General features: G+C 54.0%; 1 protein-coding gene across 4 annotated transcripts in view; it reads right to left on the bottom strand.

Annotated features, from left to right (window-relative positions):
• Positions 1-688: 688 nt before the first annotated feature.
• ATP11C (ATPase phospholipid transporting 11C (ATP11C blood group)) overlaps positions 689-11513 on the bottom strand; it is a 177897-nt gene continuing 167072 nt past the window's right edge. For all 4 annotated transcript variants that reach the window (XM_077285257.1, XM_077285256.1, XM_077285255.1 and 1 more), the window contains one exon: positions 689-1434. Coding sequence is in view for 2 of the 4 variants with exons in the window: in XM_077285255.1 (XP_077141370.1) it covers positions 1309-1434 (126 nt within the window). In the remaining 2 variants the exon portion in view is untranslated. The remainder of the gene's footprint in view (positions 1435-11513) is intronic.

Below are 11513 nucleotides of genomic sequence, written 5' to 3'. Positions count from 1 at the left end.
GGGTAAAATGGTACACTCAGATAAGTGTATATAAGGGTATAGAGATCCTCTGCAGACGGGTATTGTGCGCTCCGGGTGTAATACGTGACTGTACTGAACTCCGATCTACAGCCAAGTGAGCCTAATAAATACTACAGTTTACTGCTGCTCTAATTTGACACCCCATATAAAAATATACCTTTTTTTTAAATAAATAGTTTATATACTTTTCTTTCTTGAAAACATCTCTTAACTCTGGTATAAACTGCAGCAAACCTCAGTGCATTGCGAAGAAACTAAGACTGCTGTTTTTTGGTTACTGTGAGGATGGAAAATTATGGAAAATGAGAATGAATTTGTAAAAAAATATAAAAAAAAATATCATAAAAGTAATATGGATTAAGACTTAGAAAATGTAGATTTAAGTGAAAATTGTAACCATTATAGGAAAACAGGGTAAATATTTAAGTGTCCGCCCTCAGACGATATACCGCATATTGTGCCTGAGGGTCTCACACTCCCTATGTAGGCACACCTGTGTCTACACAGGGTCCGGGAGGGGCTGGCACGGCCACAGAGATCACATCGGTCACTGTGGGTGTAGCCACCTTACTGGACAACCCCTTGAAGTGTTAGGAGACCACATGGCTAAATGGAAGCTGCATGCTTGCCCTGGAATAATTCCATCCATTTCTGCACAGGCGAAGAATACATTTCCGCATGGTTTATTTCCCCAATTGGGTACAGATGGATGTACATGCATAGGACGCCTTCTTGTTAGCGGTCACTCTTGTAACCGGAAGCCACCAGTAATGCCAACCCAGCCCCCAGTCTAATGCCCATTGGCAATTTTGGAATTTACCAATCTTCCATAAATACAATCCATTTTGACAATATTGGAGATGATAAATTGTGTGAAGAACGAAGAAATAATACATAAAAACGGAGAAGGATCCCTGTGCATTAATATGCCGTTATACGGTTGGTATAAATGTATGTTCTCATGAATATAAAAATGCAAAATTCATTTCTTCAACGTCAAGGGATGTGCAACGTTTTGCATAAAGGCGGCGTTCTTGTAGAGAGCACATGCACCAAGAGATTTAGGCAGGTAATTCATCCAGACGCTTCGTCTGAACATCTAAGCCCTTGCCAAGTCCTTGCAGCAAGGGGAATATAGAAGAATCAGAAGATGGAGTCCTCATCTTCTTCGTGGCCTTTTGGGTTCTACACGGAGAAGATTTCATGTATTGATCTTACGTGTAACATATTGATAGCACACCTGGTCATTAGTGGTGTCGCTGGCCTTGCACAGTGTATCCAGGTATATCACTGATATACGTCAATAGAAGACAGCAGAGGGTTCAGTTTGTACTCCTCCAATCTTATTCGGGAGAGGCACCCGTTCTCCACATTTTTGTAGGATATCAGCGTAGGCAGCTGGAACTGTAAATTCTGAAAAATACAAGTAGTAATAATTAGTATTCGTGCAATGGTTTACCATTTATATGGAAATGGGATAATTTTTAGGCAGATTTTTTTTTTGTTCTAGATATCCTGTAGTCAACGGATGAGTGGGGACTCAGCCCCCAAAACTGCCACTGATCAGAGTGAAAAAGCTGCGCCGGTATAGTGGCCTATCCATATAGATAGTGGGACAGGTTGTTAGGCCGATTGCTTATCAGTTTCACAAAACCTCTGTTCCCTAGGGTAGTTTGTTTAAAAAAACCCAGATCAAACCGAGCCTTACTCCACCCTCCCCAAGACCAGTGCGGAGTCTCCGCTGCTGCTTCTGGTGCTGCTTCTGGTGTGTGTAATTGTTTAAGACTATGACAAGGCTCTCAGCTCATCGATGGACTGCAGAGCTGTCAACATGACGTCAGCACTGCAGACAATAACAGACACCGGGAGCAGCGGAGGAAACCAAGTGCAGGACCTGGGGAGGGTGAACAAATATCCCTTAAAAAAAAAAAAAAAAAAAAAAAACACAACTGCAGCCGGAAAACCCTTTTATTGTTTCTGCAAATGCTGTCAGTCAAACCAGCGACCTATAAACAAACGCCTGGACGAGCGCTCATTTGCTCTCTTAGGGCTCATTTCCACATGCGAGTCACACGTCCATATCTCGCATGTGGAAACCAAGCTGTGGAGCCGGCACTCAGGAGCGGAGCTGTGCAGCTCCATGTGTTCCTATGCGGCCGCACGCTCCGCTCCTGAGTGCCGGCTCCACATCTTGGTTTCCACATGCGAGATACGGACGTGTGACTCGCATGTGGAAATGAGCCCTAAGAGAGAGGCTGTTAGATTTCTCCATGCCAAAAAAGTATCATCATTATCTGAAATTCAATCAGGCGGGATCCTTCCCCCCCCCCCACCTTCCCGACATGATGTACCGGGGGAGTCGGGAAGCCCCCATGCACCTTATAGACAGTCAGCTGATCCTGGCGACATCACCAGGTTCAGCAGACGTCAGGTCCTTGTACACAGACTGAAGTGGCAAAGAGTGGCAAAGCTTCAGGGTATGGCGACAATTACTGGTATGCACCCGACCTATCTGATTTGGCCAATTAGTCATTAGCATGCAAAGCATCAAATTAAAATGTTAAAGGGAAGCGATCATCAGAGAATGAACTGCATGGATTCTTTTTTTTTTTTTAATTTGACAATTTTGTTTTCCTTCAGATCATGATCTTTATAAATAAAAGACAATTTTCAAATAACCTTGAAATTGTCACACCGGCTACTTGGGCTTTTATAGACCGATACTTCCTGGAAGAGTTTTCAGCAGACTCCTTATCATCAGAGGCAAGTGTAACAAAGGGTTGATCAATCACAATAGGCGATGCCACAGCAGACCCTGCTGTCGCTCATTTTATAATGACCTTTGAACAGGATTATTAGATACCTCACTACAAAACATTGTGTTGGGCTCTATGGCTATGTACGTGTTATTTCTGGGCAAGAGATGTTTCAGCCTAAAAAGGCCAGTATGAAAATTGTAAAATTTCTATTTTCAATTTTAATTGAGATTGTGATGTGTTACAAAAAAAATTCCAAAAATTAAAAAAAAAAGGACACTTAAAACTAAATCCTGATGTAAACAATAGGCTATTTTCTGATGATAATTTCCCTTTTAGATCCCCAATCAGAATGGCACACTAAATTGGGCCTCTAAAGCGATAATCACAGGCAATTAAGTGATAATTTTTGGACAGTGAGCAGGAAACCTTGTGATCATTTTTGGACAGTGAGCAGGAAACCTTGTGATCTGTTCAGGAAGGCAGACTTCTGTGGCTTAAAGGAGATCTGCCCATAAAACATATGTGTCAGTCTTCATCACACAGTGCGACGATGACAACTGACGTGTGCACGTGGTTTGGAGGACGGTCTATATATCGCGTCATCCACTTCTGTGTGTTAGGCTGGCAACACAGTCTTCTGTGGAATACTAATAGATAGCAACAGTCGCTTCTGTAGAAACTTCTGCAATAAAGAATTAACTATCTAAATGCCTCCGGCAACTAAAATCTAAAAAACAAAGCAATTTTGCAGATAATCAAAAAATGTTACTGCCTGCAGCTCTTATTCAGACTGATGTGTCCCCATAACTTTAGGCTACAAACGAGCCTGGTCTCTCATCATCTCCTCTTATTGCTGACTCTATGGGAATGATCTCAGCAGCTCTTGTTGTGGTACACACTTTTTCAGGCTGACTTGTTTAGTTTGCCTTTACATTTTGTGATGTTTCTGGGAGTTGTTTTTTTTTTGCTTTTACTCATAGTAGAACTTTCTACAACAAAAAGGTTTACTGTGCGGTAGTTCTTTTCTACAATTATAGTCTACACTACCTAGTTGTTGGCCCTTACAGACAAAAGACGTTTTTCACTTCACCATTGGATGTGTGACCATTGTTTGATCCCTGGAGGTCCCTTCTTTCAAGGCATTGAAAAGAGCGGCACAGCTCATATGTCACCAGGCCGCTTCATTCAGTCTAGATCACAGTAAGGCTAGTTTCACACATCAGTTTTTTGTTTTCAGGCTAAATCTGGCCAATTTGTATTTAGCTGGATGGATCGAGAGAGAGAGAGAGAGAGGGGGATCGAGAGAGAGAGAGAGAGAGGGGGATCGAGAGAGAGAGAGAGAGAGAGAGAGAGAGAGGGATCGAGAGAGAGAGAGAGAGAGGGGGATCGAGAGAGAGAGGGGGATCGAGAGAGAGAGGGGGATCGAGAGAGAGAGGGGGATCGAGAGAGAGAGGGGGATCGAGAGAGAGGGGGATCGAGAGAGAGGGGGATCGAGAGAGAGGGGGATCGAGAGAGAGAGGGATCGAGAGAGAGAGGGGGATCGAGAGAGGGGGATCGAGAGAGAGAGAGGGGGATCGAGAGAGAGAGAGGGGGATCGAGAGAGAGAGGGGGATCGAGAGAGAGAGAGAGGGGGATCGAGAGAGAGAGAGGGGGATCGAGAGAGAGAGAGGGGGATCGAGAGAGAGAGAGGGGGATCGAGAGAGAGAGAGGGGGATCGAGAGAGAGAGAGGGGGATCGAGAGAGAGAGAGGGGGATCGAGAGAGAGAGAGGGGGATCGAGAGAGAGAGAGGGGGATCGAGAGAGAGAGAGGGGGATCGAGAGAGAGGGGGATCGAGAGAGAGAGAGGGGGATCGAGAGAGAGAGAGGGGGATCGAGAGAGAGAGAGGGGGATCGAGAGAGAGAGATCGAGAGAGAGAGGGGGATCGAGAGAGAGAGGGGGATCGAGAGAGAGGGGGATCGAGAGAGAGGGGGATCGAGAGAGAGAGGGGGGGATCGAGAGAGAGAGAGGGGGATCGAGAGAGAGAGGGGGGGATCAAGAGAGAGAGAGGGGGGATCAAGAGAGAGAGAGGGGGGGATCAAGAGAGAGAGAGGGGGGGATCAAGAGAGAGAGAGGGGGGGATCAAGAGAGAGAGAGGGGGATCAAGAGAGAGAGAGAGGGGGGATCAAGAGAGAGGGGGGATCGAGAGAGAGAGAGGGGGGATCGAGAGAGAGAGAGGGGGGATCGAGAGAGGGGGGATCGAGAGAGAGAGAGAGAGGGGGGATCGAGAGAGAGAGAGAGAGGGGGGATCGAGAGAGAGAGGGGGGATCGAGAGAGAGAGAGAGGGGATCGAGAGAGAGAGAGAGAGGGGGATCGAGAGAGAGAGGGGGATCGAGAGAGAGAGAGAGGGGGATCGAGAGAGAGAGAGAGCGGGATCGAGAGACAGAGGGATCGAGAGAGAGAGGGGGATCGAGAGAGAGAGAGGGGGATCGAGAGAGAGGGATCGAGAGAGAGAGAGAGGGGGATCGAGAGAGAGGGGGATCGAGAGAGAGAGGGGGATCGAGAGAGAGGGGGATCGAGAGAGAGAGGGGGATCGAGAGAGAGAGGGGGATCGAGAGAGAGAGGGGGATCGAGAGAGAGAGGGGGATCGAGAGAGAGAGGGGGATCGAGAGAGAGAGGGGGATCGAGAGAGAGAGAGGGGGATCGAGAGAGAGAGAGGGGGATCGAGAGAGAGAGGGGGATCGAGAGAGAGAGAGGGGGATCGAGAGAGAGAGAGGGGGATCGAGAGAGAGAGAGGGGGATCGAGAGAGAGAGAGGGGGATCGAGAGAGAGAGAGGGGGATCGAGAGAGAGAGAGGGGGATCGAGAGAGAGAGGGGGATCAAGAGAGAGAGAGGGGGGATCGAGAGAGAGAGGGGGGATCGAGAGAGAGAGAGAGGGGGGATCGAGAGAGAGAGAGAGAGGGGGGATCGAGAGAGAGAGAGAGGGGGGATCGAGAGAGAGAGAGGGGGGATCGAGAGAGAGAGAGGGGGGGATCGAGAGAGAGAGAGGGGGATCGAGAGAGAGAGAGAGGGATCGAGAGAGAGAGGGGGATCGAGAGAGAGAGGGGGATCGAGAGAGAGGGGGATCGAGAGAGAGAGGGGGATCGAGAGAGAGAGAGGGGGATCGAGAGAGAGAGAGAGGGGGATCGAGAGAGAGAGAGGGGGATCGAGAGAGAGAGAGGGGGATCGAGAGAGAGAGAGGGGGATCGAGAGAGAGAGAGAGGGGGATCGAGAGAGAGAGAGGGGGATCGAGAGAGAGAGGGGGATCGAGAGAGAGAGAGGGGGGGGATCGAGAGAGAGGGGGATCGAGAGAGAGAGGGGGATCGAGAGAGAGAGGGGGATCGAGAGAGAGGGGGATCGAGAGAGAGAGAGGGGGATCGAGAGAGAGAGAGGGGGATCGAGAGAGAGAGGGGGATCGAGAGAGAGAGGGGGATCGAGAGAGAGAGGGGGATCGAGAGAGAGAGAGGGGGATCGAGAGAGAGAGAGGGGGATCGAGAGAGAGAGAGGGGGATCGAGAGAGAGAGAGAGGGGGATCGAGAGAGAGGGGGATCGAGAGAGAGGGGATCGAGAGAGAGAGAGAGAGGGGGATCGAGAGAGAGAGAGGGGGATCGAGAGAGAGAGAGGGGGATCGAGAGAGAGAGAGGGGGATCGAGAGAGAGAGAGGGGGATCGAGAGAGAGAGAGGGGGATCGAGAGAGAGAGAGGGGGATCGAGAGAGAGGGGGATCGAGAGAGAGGGGGATCGAGAGAGAGGGGATCGAGAGAGAGAGAGAGAGGGGGATCGAGAGAGAGAGAGAGGGGGATCGAGAGAGAGAGAGGGGGATCGAGAGAGAGGGATCGAGAGAGAGAGGGGGATCGAGAGAGAGAGAGGGGGATCGAGAGAGAGAGAGAGGGGGATCGAGAGAGAGAGAGGGGGATCGAGAGAGAGAGGGGGATCGAGAGAGAGAGGGGGATCGAGAGAGAGAGAGGGGGATCGAGAGAGAGAGAGGGGGATCGAGAGAGAGAGGGGGATCGAGAGAGAGAGGGGGATCGAGAGAGAGAGGGGGATCGAGAGAGAGGGGGGGATCAAGAGAGAGAGAGAGGGGGGATCGAGAGAGAGAGAGGGGGATCGAGAGAGAGAGGGGGGATCGAGAGAGAGGGGGGATCGAGAGAGAGAGAGGGGGGATCGAGAGAGAGAGAGAGGGGGGATCGAGAGAGAGAGAGGGGGGATCGAGAGAGAGAGAGGGGGGATCGAGAGAGAGAGAGGGGGGGATCGAGAGAGAGAGAGGGGGATCGAGAGAGAGAGAGGGATCGAGAGAGAGAGAGAGGGATCGAGAGAGAGAGGGATCGAGAGAGAGAGGGATCGAGAGAGAGGGATCGAGAGAGATCGAGAGAGAGAGAGAGGGGGATCGAGAGAGAGAGGGGGATCGAGAGAGAGAGGGGGATCGAGAGAGAGAGGGGGATCGAGAGAGAGAGGGGGATCGAGAGAGAGAGAGGGGGATCGAGAGAGAGGGGGATCGAGAGAGAGAGAGGGGGATCGAGAGAGAGAGGGGGATCGAGAGAGAGAGGGGGATCGAGAGAGAGAGGGGGATCGAGAGAGAGAGGGGGATCGAGAGAGAGAGAGGGGGATCGAGAGAGAGAGAGAGGGGGATCGAGAGAGAGAGAGGGGGATCGAGAGAGAGGGGATCGAGAGAGAGAGAGAGAGGGGGATCGAGAGAGAGGGGGATCGAGAGAGAGAGGGGGATCGAGAGAGAGGGATCGAGAGAGGGAGGGGGATCGAGAGAGAGAGAGGGGGATCGAGAGAGAGAGAGGGGGATCGAGAGAGAGAGGGGGATCGAGAGAGAGAGGGGGATCGAGAGAGAGAGGGGGATCGAGAGAGAGAGGGGGATCGAGAGAGAGAGAGGGGGATCGAGAGAGAGAGAGGGGGATCGAGAGAGAGAGAGGGGGATCGAGAGAGAGAGGGGGATCGAGAGAGAGAGGGGGATCGAGAGAGAGGGGGGATCAAGAGAGAGAGAGGGGGATCGAGAGAGAGAGAGGGGGATCGAGAGAGAGAGAGAGGGGGATCGAGAGAGAGAGAGAGGGGGATCGAGAGAGAGGGGGATCGAGAGAGAGGGGATCGAGAGAGAGAGAGAGAGGGGGATCGAGAGAGAGAGAGAGGGGGATCGAGAGAGAGAGAGGGGGATCGAGAGAGAGAGAGGGGGATCGAGAGAGAGAGAGGGGGATCGAGAGAGAGAGAGGGGGATCGAGAGAGAGAGAGAGGGGGATCGAGAGAGAGGGGGATCGAGAGAGAGGGGATCGAGAGAGAGAGAGAGGGGGATCGAGAGAGAGAGAGAGGGGGATCGAGAGAGAGAGAGGGGGATCGAGAGAGAGGGATCGAGAGAGAGAGGGGGATCGAGAGAGAGAGAGAGGGGGATCGAGAGAGAGAGAGAGAGGGATCGAGAGAGAGAGGGATCGAGAGAGAGGGATCGAGAGAGAGAGAGAGAGGGGGATCGAGAGAGAGATCGAGAGAGAGAGGGGGATCGAGAGAGAGAGGGGGATCGAGAGAGAGGGGGATCGAGAGAGAGAGAGGGGGATCGAGAGAGAGGGGGATCGAGAGAGAGAGAGGGGGATCGAGAGAGAGAGGGGGATCGAGAGAGAGAGGGGGATCGAGAGAGAGAGAGAGGGGGATCGAGAGAGAGAGAGGGGGATCGAGAGAGAGGGGATCGAGAGAGAGAGAGAGAGGGGGATCGAGAGAGAGGGGGATCGAGAGAGAGAGGGGGATCGAGAGAGAGGGGGATCGAGAGAGAGAGGGGGATCGAGAGAGAGGGATCGAGAGAGAGAGGGGGATCGAGAGAGAGAGAGGGGGATCGAGAGAGAGAGAGGGGGATCGAGAGAGAGAGAGGGGGATCGAGAGAGAGGGGGATCGAGAGAGAGAGGGGGATCGAGAGAGAGAGGGGGATCGAGAGAGAGAGAGGGGGATCGAGAGAGAGAGAGGGGGATCGAGAGAGAGAGAGGGGGATCGAGAGAGAGAGGGGGATCGAGAGAGAGAGGGGGATCGAGAGAGAGGGGGGATCAAGAGAGAGAGAGAGGGGGGATCGAGAGAGAGAGAGAGGGGGATCGAGAGAGAGAGAGGGGGGATCGAGAGAGAGGGGGGATCGAGAGAGAGAGAGGGGGGATCGAGAGAGAGAGAGAGAGGGGGGATCGAGAGAGAGAGAGGGGGGATCGAGAGAGAGAGAGGGGGGATCGAGAGAGAGAGGGGGATCGAGAGAGAGAGAGAGGGATCGAGAGAGAGAGAGAGGGATCGAGAGAGAGAGGGATCGAGAGAGAGAGGGATCGAGAGAGAGAGGGATCGAGAGAGAGAGGGGGATCGAGAGAGAGAGAGAGAGGGGGATCGAGAGAGAGAGGGGGATCGAGAGAGAGAGGGGGATCGAGAGAGAGAGAGGGGGGGATCGAGAGAGAGGGGGATCGAGAGAGAGAGAGGGGGATCGAGAGAGAGAGGGGGATCGAGAGAGAGAGAGGGGGATCGAGAGAGGGGGATCGAGAGAGGGGGTTCGAGAGAGAGCGAGAGGGGGATCGAGAGAGCGAGAGGGGGATCGAGAGAGCGAGAGGGGGATCGAGAGAGAGAGGGGGATCGAGAGAGAGAGAGGGGGGGATCGAGAGAGAGGGGGATCGAGAGAGAGAGAGAGGGATCGAGAGAGAGATCGAGAGAGAGAGAGAGAGGGGGATCGAGAGAGAGAGGGGGATCGAGAGAGAGAGGGGGATCGAGAGAGAGAGGGGGATCGAGAGAGAGGGGGATCGAGAGAGAGAGAGGGGGATCGAGAGAGAGGGGGATCGAGAGAGAGAGAGGGGGATCGAGAGAGAGAGGGGGATCGAGAGAGAGAGGGGGATCGAGAGAGAGAGAGGGGGATCGAGAGAGAGAGAGAGGGGGATCGAGAGAGAGAGAGAGGGGGATCGAGAGAGAGAGGGGGATCGAGAGAGAGAGAGGGGGATCGAGAGAGAGAGAGAGGGGGATCGAGAGAGAGAGAGGGGGATCGAGAGAGAGAGAGGGGGATCGAGAGAGAGGGGATCGAGAGAGAGAGAGAGAGGGGGATCGAGAGAGAGGGGGATCGAGAGAGAGGGATCGAGAGAGAGAGGGGGATCGAGAGAGAGAGAGGGGGATCGAGAGAGAGAGAGAGGGGGATCGAGAGAGAGAGAGGGGGATCGAGAGAGAGAGGGGGATCGAGAGAGAGAGGGGGATCGAGAGAGAGAGGGGGATCGAGAGAGAGAGAGGGGGATCGAGAGAGAGAGAGGGGGATCGAGAGAGAGAGGGGGATCGAGAGAGAGAGGGGGATCGAGAGAGAGGGGGGATCAAGAGAGAGAGAGAGGGGGGATCGAGAGAGAGAGAGAGGGGGATCGAGAGAGAGAGAGGGGGGATCGAGAGAGAGGGGGGATCGAGAGAGAGAGAGGGGGGATCGAGAGAGAGAGAGAGAGGGGGGATCGAGAGAGAGAGAGAGAGGGGGGATCGAGAGAGAGAGAGGGGGGATCGAGAGAGAGAGAGGGGGATCGAGAGAGAGAGAGAGGGATCGAGAGAGAGAGAGAGGGATCGAGAGAGAGAGGGATCGAGAGAGAGAGGGATCGAGAGAGAGAGGGATCGAGAGAGAGAGGGATCGAGAGAGAGAGGGGGATCGAGAGAGAGAGAGAGAGGGGGATCGAGAGAGAGAGGGGGATCGAGAGAGAGAGGGGGATCGAGAGAGAGAGAGGGGGGGATCGAGAGAGAGGGGGATCGAGAGAGAGAGAGGGGGATCGAGAGAGAGAGGGGGATCGAGAGAGAGAGAGAGAGGGGGATCGAGAGAGGGGGATCGAGAGAGGGGGTTCGAGAGGGGGATCGAGAGCGAGAGGGGGATCGAGAGAGCGAGAGGGGGATCGAGAGAGAGAGGGGGATCGAGAGAGAGAGAGGGGGGATCGAGAGAGAGGGGGATCGAGAGAGAGAGAGGGGGATCGAGAGAGCGAGAGGGGGATCGAGAGAGCGAGAGGGGGATCGAGAGAGAGAGGGGGATCGAGAGAGAGAGAGGGGGATCGAGAGAGAGAGAGGGGGATCGAGAGAGAGAGGGGGATCGAGAGAGAGAGAGAGAGGGGGATCGAGAGAGGGGGATCGAGAGAGGGGGTTCGAGAGGGGGATCGAGAGCGAGAGGGGGATCGAGAGAGCGAGAGGGGGATCGAGAGAGAGAGGGGGATCGAGAGAGAGAGAGGGGGGGATCGAGAGAGAGGGGGATCGAGAGAGAGAGGGGGATCGAGAGAGCGAGAGGGGGATCGAGAGAGCGAGAGGGGGATCGAGAGAGCGAGAGGGGGATCGAGAGAGAGAGGGGGATCGAGAGAGAGAGAGAGAGGGGGATCGAGAGAGGGGGTTCGAGAGAGAGCGAGAGGGGGTTCGAGAGAGAGCGAGAGGGGGATCGAGAGAGAGCGAGAGGGGGATCGAGAGAGAGCGAGAGGGGGATCGAGAGAGCGAGAGGGGGATCGAGAGAGCGAGAGGGGGATCGAGAGAGCGAGAGGGGGATCGAGAGAGCGAGAGGGGGATCGAGAGAGCGAGAGGGGGATCGAGAGAGCGAGAGGGGGATCGAGAGAGCGAGAGGGGGATCGAGAGAGCGAGAGGGGGATCGAGAGAGCGAGAGGGGGATCGAGAGAGCGAGAGGGGGATCGAGAGAGCGAGAGGGGGATCGAGAGAGCGAGAGGGGGATCGAGAGAGCGAGAGGGGGATCGAGAGAGCGAGAGGGGGATCGAGAGA

The sequence above is a fragment of the Ranitomeya variabilis genome, chromosome 2 (genome assembly GCF_051348905.1).
Source record: "Ranitomeya variabilis isolate aRanVar5 chromosome 2, aRanVar5.hap1, whole genome shotgun sequence".
Classification (NCBI taxonomy): domain Eukaryota; kingdom Metazoa; phylum Chordata; class Amphibia; order Anura; family Dendrobatidae; genus Ranitomeya; species Ranitomeya variabilis.
Note: the sequence above shows the minus strand (reverse complement) of the source record. Positions and strands in the feature narration are given on the sequence as shown.